This window comes from Drosophila elegans, unplaced genomic scaffold (genome assembly GCF_018152505.1).
Source record: "Drosophila elegans isolate 14027-0461.03 unplaced genomic scaffold, ASM1815250v1 contig_814, whole genome shotgun sequence".
NCBI lineage: Eukaryota > Metazoa > Arthropoda > Insecta > Diptera > Drosophilidae > Drosophila > Drosophila elegans.
Window position 1 is genome coordinate 13,049,924 of NW_024546167.1, and position 18,428 is coordinate 13,068,351.

The 18,428-nt window shown below is 41.0% G+C and overlaps 4 protein-coding genes and 1 non-coding gene across 6 annotated transcripts; 4 read left to right on the forward strand and 1 right to left on the reverse strand.

The window, feature by feature from the left end:
* The first annotated feature begins 5,486 nt into the window (after positions 1-5,486).
* LOC108138659 (brain-specific homeobox protein) lies at positions 5,487-9,367 on the forward strand. Its single transcript, XM_017260999.1, has 4 exons — positions 5,487-6,067; positions 6,737-7,005; positions 7,548-7,850; positions 8,564-9,367. Exons 1-4 carry the CDS (start codon positions 5,613-5,615, stop codon positions 8,836-8,838), a joined length of 1,302 nt encoding a protein of 433 aa, XP_017116488.1. The 5' UTR covers positions 5,487-5,612; the 3' UTR covers positions 8,839-9,367.
* A 1,790-nt stretch (positions 9,368-11,157) lies between these two features.
* Positions 11,158-13,556, forward strand: LOC108139073 (fructose-1,6-bisphosphatase 1). 2 transcript variants are annotated; one of them, XM_017261696.2, is made up of 4 exons: positions 11,158-11,226; positions 11,804-11,867; positions 12,319-12,662; positions 12,835-13,556. In XM_017261696.2, the coding sequence occupies exons 2-4, from the start codon at positions 11,846-11,848 to the stop codon at positions 13,498-13,500; spliced, it is 1,032 nt and encodes a 343-aa protein (XP_017117185.1). In that variant the 5' UTR covers positions 11,158-11,226; positions 11,804-11,845; the 3' UTR covers positions 13,501-13,556. The 2 variants fall into 2 exon arrangements, with proteins under 2 accessions (XP_017117185.1, XP_017117186.1); XM_017261697.2 differs by lacking the exon at positions 11,804-11,867 and having other exon boundaries at positions 11,159-11,226.
* Positions 13,557-13,693: 137 nt separating this feature from the next.
* LOC121467900 lies at positions 13,694-13,889 on the forward strand. The gene has a single exon (XR_005977925.1). It is a non-coding gene; the product is annotated as a U2 spliceosomal RNA (small nuclear RNA).
* A 208-nt stretch (positions 13,890-14,097) lies between these two features.
* LOC108138994 (tRNA-dihydrouridine(47) synthase [NAD(P)(+)]-like) lies at positions 14,098-16,310 on the reverse strand. Its single transcript, XM_017261583.2, has 4 exons — positions 16,202-16,310; positions 15,997-16,144; positions 15,641-15,941; positions 14,098-15,574 (listed from the first exon to the last, which is right to left on the reverse strand). Exons 1-4 carry the CDS (start codon positions 16,231-16,233, stop codon positions 14,220-14,222), a joined length of 1,836 nt encoding a protein of 611 aa, XP_017117072.1. The 5' UTR covers positions 16,234-16,310; the 3' UTR covers positions 14,098-14,219.
* A 263-nt stretch (positions 16,311-16,573) lies between these two features.
* Positions 16,574-17,979, forward strand: LOC108138995 (GTP-binding protein 10 homolog). The gene is made up of 3 exons (XM_017261584.2): positions 16,574-16,676; positions 16,743-17,265; positions 17,324-17,979. The coding sequence occupies exons 1-3, from the start codon at positions 16,635-16,637 to the stop codon at positions 17,908-17,910; spliced, it is 1,152 nt and encodes a 383-aa protein (XP_017117073.1). The 5' UTR covers positions 16,574-16,634; the 3' UTR covers positions 17,911-17,979.
* Positions 17,980-18,428: the final 449 nt, after the last annotated feature.

An 18,428-nucleotide genomic window follows, 5' to 3' on the forward strand; every position in this document is an offset into this window, starting at 1 on the left:
ACTTGACCGCAGTTTGTTTTGGTTAATGTGCTTTTTTCTGATTTGTGGTTATGCGTAATTAAAATTATCAGAAAAAGCGATAGGAGGTGATAGTTAGGATTATCTTTACATACTATAATACATACTATTTAAACGGATTTAAATAAAACAATAATATAAATATTATTTACAGACATTTTTATTGTTTGCGGTTTGTATATTATCGTTTTAATTTGACCACAGCTCGTTTCAGTTTATTGTAGATTTTTTTTTGTGGTTTTGTGTAATTTAAATTATAGGCAGCGTTTCCGACCCTATAATTATGTATAATATATATTTCTTTTATATATGTTTATTCGATTAAAATAATTGACTCTTACACAAATCTTCCAAATAAACCTTTTTTTAGAAGCATAAATGTAAGTTTTCGGTAGATGGCGCCACCTAAAACCCTTTTATTTTCTAGGGTCTATAAGTTTAATAAATATTTATTTAACAAAGCATGGAGCATTTATTAGCTTTTATACAATCAACTGATTATAATATGAACAAAAGCCAGCAAATTCCCGCTGATCTTTTCTTTCGCCCATCGTCGACTAAAAATATGTTCACAGAGGAGGAGTTGTACCACCCATAGTTAAATGACAAGTCCTTAATTTTATTAGCCATAAGCTTTGTCCTTTGCTTTCGTTTTTTGAACCTGCTGGGCGGCAGCAGAAAAGAGCACGTGAGAAAACCAATTTGATTAAATTTCCATAGAGACGCGCAGCAGGTCAGAAGTGTGACGGGTTGAGAGGGTAGCGATATGGGATGTCTTATCGCCGCATCAGTTGTTGTTAGCCGGCTACTTAACGCGGATGCACAGCCACCACCAAAGGACACACACAACACATCCTTCGATGCGGGCTCACAGCGGTGAACGCACTAAATGATGTGCATAAGTGCGAAAACGTTTTGCACATGGAATGCCTTCCTCGCCTCTGATGTTTTACTTCTTATTTTTTATTTTTTGCTCTGCTCTGGCTGTCTGTTTGGGTTGATTGACGCTGATAGGGCACGTGCTGGCAATTATTTTAGAATAAACATAACAAGCCTCTCCACGGGGCCAAATCATCAGATGACTTCTCCTCTTCAGCTTCTCGCTCTTGGGCACGGTCGAAATATATTTTCCCTACAAAAGATGCTGGCAGATTAGAGCAGGCGATAATAAATCACTCCCATTGATAAGGCAAGCCTAAAAAATATTATTACAATTTTGTAACTCTGTATTTATGGTACCAAATCATTTAAATAATCATTTAAATCTATATTTGTAACAAAAAATATCCCAAATTTTTTGTTCAACAAATTTTGAAAGTTTAACTAAAGAATGTTTAAAAACCGTAACTGAGTAAAAAATATAAAATCGAACTGTGGCTGATCTGGGATTTTGTTGTGAGGTGCTTTTTAGAAGCATACTTTCACAGCACTTGAATATAATTGAATATAATTATTGACCAGAGTTATGTTATTTTCGTATCTCATAAATTTTCGCCTTTGTTCACCCGTCATTTACTTTGAAATATTTAAGCACCTCATTACTTTCCATTTGTCAAATGCATTATTACTATTTGGGCAATAATTGTAGGTTCTGAAACGGGTAAAATATCGAAATCAGTGAGTTAGGATCGTTAGAACACCCACTAATTCCTCCCTCGAGGGTATTCGAATTCCCAGTGGCTGGTTTTTGTTAACGCTCGGTCTTTGGGGCGGTCGGTTGCTTATTAAAAGTCTCTTGTTGTGATCCTAGGCCCAGTAACCTTTTCGTCCTGCCCCTCGTCCTCGAATTAGTCCGCCGCCCAGACAATTAGAGCACTAACAAATGCAATTATCCCGGCACCTCCCTCCACTTGTGCGCCATTCCTTCACCCCTTGCGGCACACAATTGCTCTCATTGGCAACAATTGTAGATGAACCCGGAGTCACAAGTCCTTCAAGTCCTTTCCCAGCCAACAGGCCAACAAACAGCGAAAAATTCAAAGCAAAAAAAAAAATGAAAAAGGAAAATACGTGCCAAGCTACGAGAGTGCAAACTGGCAAGGCAAAAGTTTTCCAAACGCGTGCCACATATTAAATTACATCGAAATATGTGCACACGATGATTTGTCGAAGGGCAGTTTGTAATTTGCTGGCATTTTTTGATTTTATCAGGCGACGGGGGCAGCATCGCTGTTATTTTGATACAGTTGTTGGCCTTTACGGCCATGTAGTGTGCTACTTAATTGAATTTATCCCGCGTAATTATCGTAAAATTTACTGAACAACCAAGCGCTACAAAATGGGGAGTTGTTGGTGCCCAACCTTTCCGGATATGGCACTTATGGATGGGCGGAACGCCACAATTTTCGAACATATTTGTTATTTAAATGCAGCCGAATAGCCATTTTATTGGGAGTTCAAAAAAGGGGTGTTTTGGGAAAGAACAGTTAAATAAAAAATGGTTTAAGAAAGAACCGGACACAAATTAAGTAAATATTTTCTGTTTACCCATTTAAAGCCTAAGCTAAATCTTGTTTTTTCTTAATTTTGTTTATAGTTTTCTTGGTTCATTACACAACATCTTCGACAAATGTACTTCTTAAATTTGAGATAAATCTGCGGCTATGATCTCATCTTATTTGAAGGTCTTGAAAGATCTTCTTATGTTGCGGTCATTTCAAAATTTATTAATTCAAAATTACGACATTCGAAATTGGTTTATTATTTGTTATAAAAATTTTAAAATAAAAAAGAAGCTTGTTTTCTGCCCCTAAAACCCATAAAACGTCCTAAGAATGGACTGGAATGACCTCCTATAAATCGGTAGATCCTAAAAGATGTAATATTTCATATTCTTTAAAGAAACTATTTGCATTGAATTGATGGTTTACCATAAGAAAAAGGACCTATGTAAAGGAAGTGCCACTCGCTGAGGATGTAGCCACTTGAGCTCCTGCTCTGAACCCTGCTCCCAAGGACAAAGGACCCGCAAGGATGTACAAGTTTGTGTTGCTTGTATCAAAAGTTAATTTACCGAGAATCAAACTTAAATGCGGAGAAAGGATCTGACGAGATGCGCCGCCGACATTTCACCCCCTATTCCAACAAACAGGCACGACCTATGGCTTATGTAACCCGATCGGTGACACACTTCAGCTTTGATTTCAGGGAATTATGCTAACACAAAAAAGAAAAAAACAACAGCAAGGAGAAGACTTCGATGTCGACAATACAAAAGGATTTGCCAGGCAAACTGACACAAAATGCTGTAATTGCCCCAAGGAAGCGCACCCTCCTGAGGACTCAACCGCAAAGTGGCTGGCAATTCGATGCCCAGGACATAGTCGCATTTTTATTATTATAAAAATTAGGCTTAGTCCAAATGACGGGACACGTGCAACAATGGAAATTAAGTAGACTAAATGATGGCTCAAAAATATGATCGGCTGGCAGACTTGGCCATGGGAATATCTTTTCGTGTTAAGAGAAAAATCAATAAACATTCCAGAAAAGACAAACACACAGACATTAAAAAAAAGTTAAAAAAAAAATTATATTCCTATGTTTTTTACAAACGCCCTTTGGCACGTTCATGTCAGCGGACTAACAATGGATGACAACGCACTGAAGCCCAGGTGAATAGGATGGGCCTGTGGAGGTGGAGCAGCAATTTAAGTGCTTTCAGCCAGGTGAGATGAGCTAAGGAGTGTTCATCTCTGTTGCTAAGTGCGCCAGTTGACAGACTCCACTTGTCCATCCTTTGTCCGGATCATTTATGAGCCAGCACCAAAGCACAAAATTTCTAAGGACGATTTTTCGAGCCCCTTAAACCTAAAACTCAAAATAAGATAAATAATTTTTTGTTACTACTTAATATCTGAATTATGTATATATATATTATGTATATATACATATGATTTCTTCTAATTTTTCCTTAGCAAGCAAAGTGCTCAATATTAAGAAAACATTCCCACTATGAGCCTGTTTCTTTTCGAAACCTGTGAGTATGTAAAACTTTTAAAATTCAAAAATATAAAAAATTAAAAAAAACCTTTTTTTTTTCGTGCTTAGGCATATCCTTTAATTTTAGAAATATTTTAAGTACCTATTTTTAAACCTCTTTTTTAAGGAAATTTCACATTTAAAAATAAAACAAATAATACTTTATTCTAAAACATAGGAATGTTGTATTTTAGAATGACTAAAATTAGTATTAACAAAGCCAAGCACCCAGTTACCAGTAATTAAGTCTCAAAAAATATAAGTGATTTAAATTCATTAGAAGGCAGAGACATTTTGACTCCAGGAGCAGCATGCCCCACCCCCCACCACCTTCTCCTTCGATCGCTTGAACGCCATCCTAATGCGCCCGTTTTAGGGCTTTAACCTAATAATGATGTTCGACTTAGTTTGCGTGACTTATTTTATTAATAAAACGAGCAAATTTGTCTTGCTTTATGGTCGCATCCTCGTCATGCTCTTTCTCGCTCACTGATGTCCCGTTATTGTCTGCCTTCCTGCTCTCTAGTTAGGCATTCCCCTCTTCTCGTTGAAACGGGACGAAAAAGGACAAATATACTGGCGAAAGCAACCCCTTGGCAAGCTCCACGCTGATTGGTGGTTAAAAGCGAAGGACTCACGCCCTCTTTTCGGGGGGGGTGGTAATGGTGGGGGGTGGTGGGTCCTCTTCTGTGGGTGGTGTACTGCTATGTTGGACACTGATTGAATTACCCGCAGCGCGGGGAAATGATATATCAATGCGAGAAGCGGGAGAATATGTCAACCCAAACCCAACGGGAGGTACAGTTGCGTTTGGCTCCACCTAGCAATTATCCTGTCGCAGCAGCGGCAGAATCGATTGTTTAATTCAATTATAATAATTGTGGCATTTAATGCATGCACATCATCAGCCAGACAGACAACAATGGCGGCCATGACACGTTAATTATGATAAGAGGGCGCCCAAAATGGGTGGCAATGCGATGGCCCAACAAAATGGCGGCAGAGCAAGGACGCATAGTTGTGCAACTTATTTGCGGTTAACAGGGGTCAATTAAACTAAGGTTTTTTTTTGTTTGGGGGGGGGACTTCGGGATTCGGATAATCGGAGGTCCAGCGGATGCCAGCAGAGAAATATACTGTGTGGTGTAGAGGGGTGGTGAGGGGGGACTGCTAAAATTAAGCGAGAAAGCAGGACAACCGTATGCGCATGCAAATCCAGGGGGTGTGTTCTACATATATAAAACACGGCCGGGGATTCCCCCGAATTGCTGCTCTAAGCGGGCACCGCAAAACGGCAGCCAACTGCAACTGGATTGAAGAGGGGGTGGCGCATATTGGGAAGGGGTTTCAGTCTTCTTTTTTTTTTTTGTTCGTGCTGCCAGGATGCAGGACCATAGCGCTGGCTCGCTCGCACATGTCTGCTGGCAGCTCGTTTAGAGCAATTTGCTGGTTGATGTGCGGTGATTGCCGCAAACTCAACGCGACCGTCAACGAGCAAACAACATAAACGCGCGCGCGGCGCTCAAGGACATACGCAAACGCATATACTACATATATATCCTGGCATATATCCTCCAAACGCCACCTACGCCCCATCCGTCGCAACCAGCCAAATGGCAATGCTTAATGAGGCCAGCTTGAGTCCTGCGGACGCACATGCTCATGCCACCACGCCCACGCACAGCAAGGCGGCGATGGCGATGGCCAGTGGTGCCACCACAATGCTGACCACAAAAACGCCGTTCTCCATCGAGCATATATTGTTTCAAAATTTAAATAGTGCCAGCAATATTAATAATAACAATAATGCCAACACTGGTATAACCGCTAATACCAGTAACTATCCAGTGCAAAAGAGCAGCAAAAACGCGATGAAAAGTGCCAGGAGCAGCTTTGCCCACCACGACAATAATTCACAGAAACATCCGTCGCATCATTCGCATCATCCGCCGCAATCACATCCGCCGGCATCCGCATCCGCATCCGCGGCGGCAACAACGCGCGGCAATCAGGCAGCGTCGGGATATGGCAGCGAGGATTATGCCAAGTCCTTGCACAACACCCAACGGTTGGTTGCTATAATACTTTGTTTGCAAAATGCATTAACACATAAATAGTGATATATTATTGCCCCAATTTAGACCACAGTATATAAATATTTATCTAAAATTAAATCCACAATTCTCACCTAAGCAATTAAGTGACGTAACCGAGAAATAAATGGAAATTAAAATTATACACAAATTGTGTTGAATTGTTAATGAACGTGCAACAGCGGTAAAGTACAAGTATTATTTTTTTTTTTTAGTTTCATTTCTATACAGAATAATCTTAAACTCAAGTCTAATGCTTTATTTTTTAACAGCATCAGTTTTATTTTAATACTTTCGTGGTATTAATTTAATGCTCACCTTATTGAGAAATTTTTCATATCCGCTAGTTTAAAATTCATATAACAATAGTTTAGTTTTTAAGACAATATTTTTTTTGTGTGTGTCAATAGTTGTATAATATATTATATAAAAACCTTTTATATTTAAGATTTTTAGTCCAACAAGTGCCAGAATTTGTTGCTATAATTTTAAAGTTCATAGAAACTTCAACAAAGCCAAGACTGAACAGTCAATTACTGATAAAAATGTTAGGTTTTCAAAGATGTAGCATTTTCTAGTAGTACAAAATCATAAACAAACATTTCCTTAAATAAAAATCAAATTCGATGCCCATCGATTTCTAGTTCTAGTCACCATTCACGTCCGGGAGCTTCCCACTACAGCGGTGATCAGAATTCTCAGCAATTGGGATCTGCGGCAGGGCAGCATCCGCCAGTGCCAGCGCCTCAGCCACCTCCTCCGCCGCCACTGAATGCAGGAACTGGTGGATCCAATGGAGTCTTATACCCAAATGCGCCGTACACCGACCACGGCTTTCTCCAAATGACCCTCGGCTATCTGTCTCCGTCGTCGGGCACTTACAAGTCCGTGGATCCCTATTTTCTATCACAAGGTGCGTGCTGTTTTGGTATTATGATAAGATAAAATTATGTTCCTACCATGTTAAAATTTTCTGCCTACCAAGTTCATAGATTGCATAATTAAGAGTTTATAATTTTGCTAGTAAAGTAAAGGATCGATCAACATGCAAATAGAAAGCCTTAACATCCTAAGCTTACTCATTGAATTTATAAAATAAATGCACATGGACTACGTGGCGTATGCGTGATAATTATTATCTGTTCAAATTTTATTTGAAATCAAACGATAATAACAATTTGATCTATCAAAATTGACTTAAAAATTGACTTAAAAGTAATGTTTAGTTTAAAATAGGGATTCCTAAAGGCAGAAATTTATATTTTAATTTGTTTCCTTAAAATTTGTTTGTGTTTTATGCCCAAAGGAGCAAGGCATAAGGTTTTTGACTGCATGCCATATTTTAAAAGGAAACTAAATAAAATTTAGGGTCGGTGTAAATGGCAATCAACACCGAAAGTTTCCATTTCTGTAAACTATAACAAAGTTAACGAATTTCGGCATCTGACCTTTTAGCCAGCCTTTTCGGGGGAGCGCCCTTCTTTGGGGCACCTGGTTGTGTTCCGGAACTGGCCCTCGGATTGGGAATGGGCGTGAATGCCCTGCGTCACTGTCGCCGAAGGAAGGCCCGTACGGTGTTCAGCGATCCGCAATTGTCCGGCCTGGAAAAGCGATTCGAGGGGCAGCGATACCTCTCCACACCAGAGCGAGTGGAACTGGCCACGGCACTGGGACTCAGCGAAACCCAGGTGAAGACCTGGTTCCAGAACCGACGCATGAAGCACAAAAAGCAGCTGCGCCGGCGTGACAATACCAATGGTGAGTCTATTTAGTGACCAAAGTTAATTCAGTAAGTGTTTATTTGCGGAATGGGATCAAAAGAATTTAAACTTTAGTTACAGGATAGAAACTAAAAGCCGTAATCTGTTCCTGCTAACTTAAAAAATATATACCAAAGTTGTAGTCCTTTCATGAAAAGACAACATAAATAAAAATCTATTTCATTGGCCTGATACATAAAAACTAGCTTACGAGAGATAGATGGGAAAATATTTATAAGTTTTCCTTACCTTTTAATAATTTTTCGTTTACTTATATAAAATAAGAAGAAACTTAAGAAGCTTAAGTTTTTTCTAGCAGTGAGAAAAATATTATTTGACCACATTTAATCATTAAAATATTTATGCACAACATGCTGTAGTACTTAGTTTTTAGTTGATTATTTAATTTGTAAGACCTGTTTCTTTTAATAAGCTTCCATTTAAGTAAGAAATCAAATTCATTTAAAGAATCTTGAACAGAATTTGTCTGCGACTTTCAAATTAGTTGAGAAAGCTCTAAAACCTAAGTCACTTCAAAATAGTTAAACAGACAAGTGTGAGTAGTTTCTTTGTGGAACTTTTCGACTTTCAATTAGACCTTTTGACTTTTAGCTGCCTTCTTTGAGTTGCAAAAAGTTTTGCTCAAGTTTCTCCACAAATCAAATTAGTTCTAAATGTTGTGGAAATTTCTTTGACTCTTCCATGCCGCAGAGCCCGTTGACTTCTCACGCAGCGAACTGGGCAAGCAGCCGGGCGAGGCCACCTCCTCCTCCGTCGACTCCAAGCACGCCAAGCTCAGCTCCGTATCCGGATCCGGGGGCACGCCCACTCAGCCCACAAGTGAGCAGCAGCAGCTGCAGATGTGCCTCATGCAGCAAGGATACTCCACGGACGACTACTCCGATCTGGAGGCGGATAGCGCCGATGAGGACAACTCCAGCGATGTGGACATCGTGGGCGATGCCAAACTCTACCAGTTAACATAGATGGTTCTATCGGGACTAGAGCCTTGATCTTAAATTAGTAAAGATTTCGGTATTTTAATTGGGGAAATACAAGCGATAGTGGCAATTTAAAGTGATTACATTTAGTTATTCGTATAAAACTTGTTTATTATACTTTTACATAGTTACATAGTTTAATAACTCTTTAAAATATGCTCTCTTTAATGTGTAATTAAGCACAACCTTTGTATGATATTTGTTTTTAACTGAGACCATCCATCTTGATTCTTTAAAATGTACTTTAATCTGAAAAGACAAATTTTACATAGTCTTAAAACAAAAGTTTGATAAAATTGTAGTTGTATTTCCCCAAATTTTAAAATTGAAACGAAAAACTGTGTAAATACTAACGAGCTGCATTCTAGTCATGTATCAAATCTAAAATCTAATCAAATTTAGTGATTGTATTCGAGAACTTCCATTTTAAGATATTTTAGTACCCTACCCGCTCGATTTCTTATCCAGAACATAGTGCTTACAATAAACAGAACCGAGCAGAATTATGTCAATACCCGAAAAGTGTTAGCTGGTTGGGGGAATTCTTCCATCCTTGCTGGGCAATCAAATCCAATTGAGAGCATAAAGTAGCAACTAATATGGTTAAACATCAGGGGCATTTCAGCATGGGGTTGACGTTTGACTGACTGCCACGCCCTCTGCGCATGTCCAAGTGCCCGTGAGTGGGCGGAATTGGGAAAAGATTGGATTGAATTGGGGTGGATGTGGATGTAGATGTGGATGTGGATGCGGATGGAAATGCACTTAACAATGGAAAAATAATTGCGGGTTTTCAGCCAGCCATTTTAGTGAGAAACTCATTGTCAAGTGTGGGAGTTAAATGTTACAAATTGATTGGTAATTATGTGTTAACAGGAATGCCAACTTAAAAAACTTACTACTTGAAGGTATGAAATATATGAAATTCAATTTCATAAAACAATCAAATTTAAATTCTTACTAAAATTGTTAGAAATCATTCATCCTTAGATACAAAAACCTCCTTAAATACATCTTTCATTCAATAATCTTTAACTTACACCATATTGTTAACTTTAGTTCTGTTTGTTATGCCGTTAATTTATAATAATTTTATTAATCTTATTTCAGGTTTACCTATCACTACATTCCCCACTGTAAAATCGTTTATTGACGTAATGGAAACAAAGTGCAAAAACTTTTCCCAAATCTGTTTTGAAATTAATAACAATGTAATTACAATCTTATAAATATATACTTCTATAAAATATGTATGAATTTGTTTGTGTGATTTGTTTTATGCTCAAATTGGTAGACACACTCTAATCGGACGAAAATTAACTAAAAGTCGGGAGATTGCCATCAAATAAAATACAATCTGAGGTCGACGCAATGACAAGGCATAGTCCATTCGGCCTTTGGTGTTTTCTAAACGAATGAATACATACTTTAATAGGTATTACTTTACGGCTTATCTTATAATTGATAGGGTCAATAGAAAACAAACTGCTGGAGGCGAGCCTCCCTCGATTAGAATGTGTTGGTAATAAAAATCACACTTTCCACTTAGTACCGTAGATCCATTTAATTTTTAGACTCGAGGGCTCTATTAAACTGTAACACATATTGTACTAAAGGAAAACAACAACACATATTTATCTTTATCTCTTTAAAGGCATTTTAAAAACATTAAGAACATATACTTAAATTTTAGAAAACGGATTTTAGTGAACATATTTTTTTTTTGTAATTGACTATGCTTATCTCATTTTACACAAAACAAAATGGTATGCTCCCAACTGCTTACTCTCTTAATTTAGTTTTTTTTTGACTCCCTCTTCATTTTTTCAAACCATATGTCTGCAGTTTATGCTCCCCATTTGCACTCTCTTTTACTTCGACACTCTCTTCTATATACTTTTTCTGTATGTATGTATGTTATTTACATGCTATCAGTCGTTGAAAACAAAACAAAAAGTATGAGAAACAAAGTGACCGAGTTTCGAATACCCTACCATTTTTTGGTAAAGCGAAAAAACAACTTTTATGGAGCGTTATTAGAACTGAAATATTTAGACTTATTTACTCGTAAGTTATATTTATATTATCATTTATGTTTGTATGTAGTGAAGGAATAAGATTTCACATTTTGTTCCTTTAATGTTAATGTGAACAGGATTAAAAAGCTTAGTAATGTTTGGGTGGTAGGGTGAACTGCTAGCCTGATCGACAAAGTGTATATACTCTGTGAAAGGGCGTGGCAAACAGTGACGTTTCGCTGCCTTTTTTCCGCTGTCGTCGTGGCCGTGGATGTGGACTAAAGCCAACAGTCTCTTTAGTTCATCCGTCGACCGCGGATCGTTGTTTTGTTTGCCAGTCTTTCCCCGTTTTGTTGTAAGTGAAAGTGCATTGCGGTAGCTCTTGAGTTCTTTGAAGCTCCACAAATGTTGAGGGTCATAGTAGTGTTAAGGACAAGTCTGAAAGTCATTTAATTCTGTTTGATATACTAGATGAACTACAAGATATTTCTCTATAGATACTCTGTGTTTGCTTATACTCTATGCGTTGGTATATATATTCAGCTAATCGGTCGCTACTCGGAGACGTTCCAAAAATAAATAAGGGGGCACGTGTCCATGTATAAAATCGACCGGCAGAAATATTATTTTGCGGTTCCGGTTCTATATATTTTTCCATGATACATTTGTAGAACAAACAGGTTATCAGCTAGTCAAAAACAAAACAACAACGAAAAACCACACAACCACACAAAAAAACAAACACGCATACCCAGAGTGACAAGTTTTTGATAGTGATTTTTTATGCAACAAGCCCCCCAAAAAAAAAAAAAAAAAACCAGTAGAGATAGTGGTCGGCAGAGGGTCACCCATTTGACCTTCCCATAGGAAGACACACAGACCCTTGCCACTATATAATTGGTAATTGTTTTTATTTTGATGGATCCCCACAGGAACCGCATCATTTAGAAAGCGTACATACAATATAACCAATAATGGCGGCCAGTAACGGTGATTGTAAGTGAAGTTGCCTTCTGCTTCCTGCTCCTTAAATGTTGCCTGGCTCCTTTCGTTTATAATATTAATTTTTCCAATTTTTCCACACTATATAAAACCCGCCTGCACCTTCCCCAATTTGCAATGCGCCCGAACTTGTTTCTCTGCCCAGAAATATTTATAACCTGTTGCTAAGCCCAAAATTATACCCATAGCTGCATCGCACAATTCCTTTTGTTTTAATTCCTTCTAAAATCCTTTTCTGTACATAATAATATTTATGAACGTTTATGTAAACTTTTGAACTTTGTAAATTTTACAAAAAAATTGATAAGGAAGTTATAGTTCACATAAACTATGTTAAATATATTCGTTTCTTTTTAATTTATTCCTAATTCATATGTTAATACTAGTCCGTATATTGCCGAAGATAACCCCCATTTAATTTTTTTCATTATAAATTTTCTAATAGCCAAAATGAGCCAGCAGGGGCCAGCTTTTGACTCGAATGCGATGACGCTGACGCGTTTCGTGTTGCAGGAGCAGCGTAAGTTTAGGAACGCCACCGGAGATCTGTCCCAGCTGCTCAACTGCATCCAGACGGCGATCAAGGCGACTGCCTCGGCAGTCCGGAAGGCAGGAATCGCCAAGCTCCATGGAATCGCCGGTGACGTGAATGTCCAGGGTGAGGAAGTGAAGAAACTGGATGTGCTCTCCAACGAACTGTTCATCAACATGCTGAAGTCCTCCTACACAACCTGCCTGATGGTTTCCGAGGAGAACGAGAAAGTGATCGAGGTGGAAGTGGAGAAACAGGTAAAATTTACATACATAAATTATAATCGACAAAATAATAATGATGCTTTTGTTTAAAGTATCGATAGTATTATTCTAACTTATACACATATTTTAAAAGATTATATTAATTCAGAAAACGATTTGTATAACGTATATTTTAAACAGTTCTTAATATGGTTTTCATTTTCAGGGCAAATACATTGTGTCTTTCGATCCGCTGGACGGATCCTCCAACATAGACTGTCTGGTGTCGATCGGTTCGATCTTCGCCATATATCGCAAGAAGAGCGATGGTCCGCCCACCGTCGAGGATGCACTGCAGCCGGGTAATCAACTGGTGGCCGCCGGATATGCGCTCTACGGCTCGGCGACGGCGATTGTCTTGGGCCTGGGATCCGGAGTAAATGGCTTCACCTACGATCCGGCCATCGGAGAGTTCATCCTGACCGATCCCAATATGCGGGTGCCGGAGAAGGGCAAAATCTACTCGATCAACGAGGGCTATGCCAGCGACTGGGAGGCGGGCGTGTTCAACTACATTGCGGCCAAGAAGGATCCCAGCAAGGGCAAACCGTACGGAGCCCGGTACGTGGGTTCCATGGTCGCCGATGTCCATCGCACCATCAAGTACGGCGGTATCTTCATCTACCCGGCCACCAAGTCCGCTCCAAATGGCAAACTTCGCCTGCTCTACGAGTGCAATCCGATGGCCTATCTGATGATCCAGGCTGGCGGATTGGCCAGCGATGGAAAAATCAGCATTTTGGACATTGTGCCCCAGAAGATTCACGAACGTAGTCCCATCTTCCTGGGTTCCAAGGCCGATGTGGAGGAGGCGCTCAGCTACTTGAAGTGATTTTTGTAATTTGTGTAGTTTATCAATAAAGAAACTTTCTATTTTTTAATAAGAAATAAGAATTCCCTTTTCGTCCTGCCCCTTAAAGTATGCACATAAAAGTTGGTAGAAGCTGTAGCCAATTTTACCAAATAATTCCCAAACAGTTCTAGCTGCATTTGAATGAAGTGCTTTGATTAGGGCTAATTAAGTTATCGCTTCTCGGCCTTATGGCTAAGATCAAAGTGTAGTATCTGTTCTTATCAGCTTAACATCTGATAGTTCCTCCATTGGAGGACAACAAATGTTAAACTGATTTTTGGAATCAAACGGAGTGCTAGGGGCTTGCTCCACCTCTGTCACGGGTTGGCCCGGTATTGCAGTACCACCGGGATTTCGGCCCAACTTGAAAATATATTTTAAAGTTTTTCTTATTAGCTACGTCTCAAAATCTACCATTATAAGCCTCTTTCCCGTTTACGTCGTCGAATTGGACCTGACGCTTTAAATCGTACAATGTTTCTTGTAATCCCTTTTTAATATTAAACACCTTGACAGTTTTTTAAAGTTCACTATTTGCAGATAAGGCAAGCAAACAATTTATAAGTTTAAAAAGTGTGACTTAAATGTCGCATAGTATTTTTCATAAATTTTAATATTTTAAGGATTCTTAACAATATTGATGTTTTTAATTTCATCATAGTTTTAAAACATACATAATGATTATGTACAATAGGATTTTAAAAGGCGTTCGCCTTGTGTTTGGGCACAAAGCTGAAGCCATCTGGCACCGGACCCAGCAACGATTCGCTGAGCTTCACCCAGTCCGCGGAGTTGCCGGAACTCAGGAGGGTTTCCATTTCGTCGCGTCCCCGGTATTTCTGCGGCCGAGCGTTGATCTTTTGAGGGGGAGCCGTCTGCAGGGCTTCGGGTATGTAGCGGTACAGGAAGGACTGCCACTCGAGGAGGAAGCGTCGCGTGGTCTCCACACCCTTGGTGTCCGAGCCCCAGTGTTCCAGGCCATAGTTGCAGAACTTTTGCAACATCTCATAGCGCTGTGCCGAAGAAGGAGACCAGGCCTGCTTCTCCTTGATCTCCTGGAATATCCAGGGTTTTATTAGCGCTCCGCGTCCAATCATCACGGAGCTGACGTGAGGTGCCAGCGTTCTTCGCTCCACATAGTCCTCGTAGCTGAGAATATCCCCGTTTCCGATCACCGGCATCCGCTTGGCCTTGGCGGCACACTCCTCGATGTAGGACCAATTGGCGTGCTTGGTGTAGCGCTGCTCCCTGGACCGCCCGTGCAGGGTCACCGCCGAGGCGCCCCATTCCTCGACAAGTGGCAGGAGCTCGTGCGCCACACTCTTGTCCGCATAGATGCCGGTGCGCATCTTCACGGTGAACGGCAGGCGATCGGATAACGCAGCACAGCTGCGCACGGTCAGCTCCAAGATGTTGGTTCGTCGCATCAGGGCGCTGCCTCCGCCCTGCTGGTAGATCAGATCTATGGGGCAACCGATATTGAGATCGATGAAATCGACCTGGGCCGTCTCGTGAATAACCTGCGCCGCCTGGTTAATCATATTGGGATTATTTCCGCACAGCTGCACACCGAAGACATCCTCGCTCTGGTGGCGCTTGGTCAGAGCCCACTCCTGACCCATGCCCTTCAGCAGGGGCTGGGCACAGGCCATCTCGCCACAGGTGATATCCGCACCGAACTCCTTGCAGATCCGCCGGAAGGGCAAGTTGCCCAACGTGGTCAGCGGTGACAGCACGAGTTTCTCGCGAAAATCAACGGCTGGCTTTTGATTAGCATCTCTGCCGACTGGTGAATCATCAATTGCACATCCAGTGGGTGTTTCACTTGCTACTATTGGGCCATCCTGTGCGACAGGTTCCTTGGAATCCGTATCCGTCTGTTGTTCCGTCTCCATTTTATCGCTGGTCTCATTAGGTTGCTTCTCCTCCTGTTTTGCGTCCTTCTCCTTTTGCTCTTTTTGCTTTCGAGCATCTCGTAGCTTCTCTGCCATTTTAATGAGCTCCTTGCTGCGACTAAAATCATATTCATGCTTTCGCAGGCGCACCTGAAGTTCTAAGAAACAAATAATGCATTAAGTTAGAGATGCTTATCATAGGCATAGTTCTTTGGGTATCTTACCTGAACTAACGCCATTGAATGTGGTTGGAGGAGCCTTCTCGTCGTAGTCCTCCCTTTTGAGGTTCCTGCCCTGGTCATCCGTGTGCGCCTTGGCGAACCGACAACTCACTCCGCGGGCACAATATCCCTTGGTGGTGTACACATAGCACTCGGCACCCAGATCCTCGCCCTTGGCGGCCAGAAAAGCATCCAGATCGTGAACATAGCGACAGTTGGCCAGGGAACACGGTTCTCCACCGGTTCCATCGATCAGCGAGTGACACAGATGCGAATAGCGTTCGTCCTTGAAAACTGGTCGATTCTGTGGGTTAAAACTTATTATTAATATGTCAAAATAGCAAATATTATTAACTTACCTTGTTCTGTCCACGCTTGCGCTCCTTTTTGTCCCATTTCTTTTTTCCGCCGGCTTCAGATTCGCCATCCTCGCGTTTTCTTTTGTTGGTCTCGCCGTTTTCGGTGTTAAATGCATCACTGCTACTATTGGGCTCAGTCACCAGATATCTGCAGGATATATAAAATAAGTTTACATACCAATAATAACGAAATAAGGGTACATACTCTGGTTTTATATAGCAAATACCCGGTTCCATTTCACAATAAACAATCGCACGTGTTGGTCTGCGTCTGCTTCTTCTTCGTCTTTGTTTTCATCAATCAGCTGGCGCAAGTGGTATGAACGATAAAACGGAGGAGTCATCGATAGTTTTAAAGTCACTGGACGCGTTCAGCATGAATTCCGTTTTCGTTCCAAAATTAAACATGTGAAATTGTAAAATAAATAAGTAAGAAGCTATGAACAACTAAAAAAGTACATATTTTTTTTCATTATTTACATTTATACATTGTTATACTCAGTTTGTATGTACTAACGAATGTTGTCGGCTTTCGCAGTGGTAACATAAAATGAATCGATATATTTACCTTTATGGTCACCGTGAACCAGTCACTGTTAGTTCGAGCGCTCATCACTGTTGTATAATGCCGCCGTGCGATGGTGCAGCTGTTTAAATTCTTGTTAAAATCCAGCAAATCTGTAAGAATAGAATACATCTAGAAATCTAGTTCAAAAATAGGATACTAATTTTTGTCCAATGTTCAGCCCGGTCGTGCCCACTTCCGGCCCAGCTTCCTGGACACTCTGCGTCTGGCGGTTCGCGGCGGACATGGTGGCAATGGGTTGCCGAAGTACGGAGGAGTCGGTGGACAAGGCGGCTGCGTCTACTTGGTGGCCAAGGAAGGTCTGACCCTCAGGAAGGTCGCACAGGGATTGAAGGACAAGCGGGTGGCTGCCTCCAGCGGCGAGGACAGCAGCAAGGCTAGCATCTTCGGACGCCGTGGTGTCGATCAGAGGATCGAGGTGCCGGTGGGTGTCCAGGTGTACGACGACCGGCAGAAACTCATCGCCGATCTGGACGAGAACGAGGCCACCTGCATTGTGGCGGGCGGAGGCACTGGCGGATGCACGGCCACCAACTTCCTGGGGCGTCCCGGTGAGAATCGCACTGTGAATCTGGACCTGAAGCTCATAGCGGACGTGGGCCTAGTGGGATTCCCCAATGCGGGCAAGAGCACACTACTCAAGGCCGTGTCCAATGCCAAGCCCAAGATTGCGGCTTATCCCTGTGAGTGCTGATTCATAGATATTTGTGCATATTAATGTCATCTTACGATTTACTTTAGTTACCACCATCCGGCCCCAGATTGGAACCATCGAGTATAGCGATCTGCGCTCCATCACCGTGGCCGATCTTCCCGGTCTCATCGAGGGAGCTCATGCCAACTTCGGCATGGGCCACAAATTCCTCAAGCACATCGAACGCACCCGCCTGCTAGTCTTCATGGTGGATATATTCGGCTTCCAGTTGAGTCCCCGGCATCCGCATCGCGATTGTGTAGCCAACATATATGCGCTAAACAAGGAATTGGAGCTCTACGATCCAGCGCTGCTGGAGAAGCCCAGTGTCCTGCTGCTGAACAAAATGGATCGGGAGGGTGCCCACGAGATCCTAACCAAAGTCAAGCCGGTGATTAGTGACCTCGGAAGTGGATTGGCACAATGTCCCGAGGAACTGCGTCCAAAACAGGTCTTGAAGTTCGAGAGTATTGTGCCGATATCGGCCATAAACTCCACAAAGATCATCCAAGTGAAGTCGCAGCTGAGGCGAACGCTGGTGCGATTGGCTGAGAAACAGTTTCTGGCGGATGAGGTGCAGATCAAGGATCAGCTGAGACAGCGTGTGGGCCTGGTGGGTCCCAAAATTACCTAGTTCTAAGTGTAAATAAATTTGTTTATGTTTAATTGTGTTCGATATGAAGAAATTAAGATTTAAAGTGAACTTCAAAATGTTTTTGTAATTATTTCAGGTAATGGTTTATTGAAGTATATTTTATTAAATGACTTGGTATTAGCCAGTGTTCTTACACTTTTTTTAACAAAGTCGTTTTCAAGTTTTTTTTTTTTATAAAATGGTTGATAAAGGCTAGTTACAAACGAAAGTCATTTGTTCTATCAATAAATAAATATGGAAATAAATGTTTAAAGAAAACAAAAACAATGTCCTCACCTTTTTATTTACAAAATTAACTTTTGAGCAAAAGTTGAACGATATGTATTTTAAATTTAAGTCCTATAGAACTCCTTTTTAAATAGGTATCCTTTAAAATTTTAAAAATGTAACGAAAGCTCCTCTTTCGATAGTAAAGCTCCCTTATCGATATCACCGCCAGTTGTGGTATCGATAACCGGGCTAGCCCCATCGCTATGTGCGCTCCACAAACAATTTGT

What these genes read in the sequence shown, in the direction of transcription:
- LOC108138659 (XM_017260999.1), top strand. Translation starts at nt 5,613, where the DNA reads ATGGCAATGCTTAATGAGGCCAGCTTGAGTCCTGCGGACGCACATGCT. An exon ending in TCCTTGCACAACACCCAACG is followed by an intron (nt 6,068 to 6,736) that starts GTTGGTTGCTAT and finishes ATCGATTTCTAG; the next exon opens with TTCTAGTCACCATTCACGTC. An exon ending in CCGGCGTGACAATACCAATG is followed by an intron (nt 7,851 to 8,563) that starts GTGAGTCTATTT and finishes TCCATGCCGCAG; the next exon opens with AGCCCGTTGACTTCTCACGC.
- LOC108138995 (XM_017261584.2), top strand. Translation starts at nt 16,635, where the DNA reads ATGGTGCAGCTGTTTAAATTCTTGTTAAAATCCAGCAAATCT. An exon ending in TGTTAAAATCCAGCAAATCT is followed by an intron (nt 16,677 to 16,742) that starts GTAAGAATAGAA and finishes TCCAATGTTCAG; the next exon opens with CCCGGTCGTGCCCACTTCCG. An exon ending in CAAGATTGCGGCTTATCCCT is followed by an intron (nt 17,266 to 17,323) that starts GTGAGTGCTGAT and finishes GATTTACTTTAG; the next exon opens with TTACCACCATCCGGCCCCAG.
- LOC108138994 (XM_017261583.2), bottom strand. Translation starts at nt 16,233, where the DNA reads ATGGAACCGGGTATTTGCTATATAAAACCAGA. An exon ending in ATTTGCTATATAAAACCAGA is followed by an intron (nt 16,145 to 16,201) that starts GTATGTACCCTT and finishes TATATCCTGCAG; the next exon opens with ATATCTGGTGACTGAGCCCA. An exon ending in GCAAGCGTGGACAGAACAAG is followed by an intron (nt 15,942 to 15,996) that starts GTAAGTTAATAA and finishes TTTAACCCACAG; the next exon opens with AATCGACCAGTTTTCAAGGA.
- LOC108139073 (XM_017261696.2), top strand. Translation starts at nt 11,846, where the DNA reads ATGGCGGCCAGTAACGGTGATT. An exon ending in GGCGGCCAGTAACGGTGATT is followed by an intron (nt 11,868 to 12,318) that starts GTAAGTGAAGTT and finishes ATTTTCTAATAG; the next exon opens with CCAAAATGAGCCAGCAGGGG. An exon ending in AGGTGGAAGTGGAGAAACAG is followed by an intron (nt 12,663 to 12,834) that starts GTAAAATTTACA and finishes TTTCATTTTCAG; the next exon opens with GGCAAATACATTGTGTCTTT.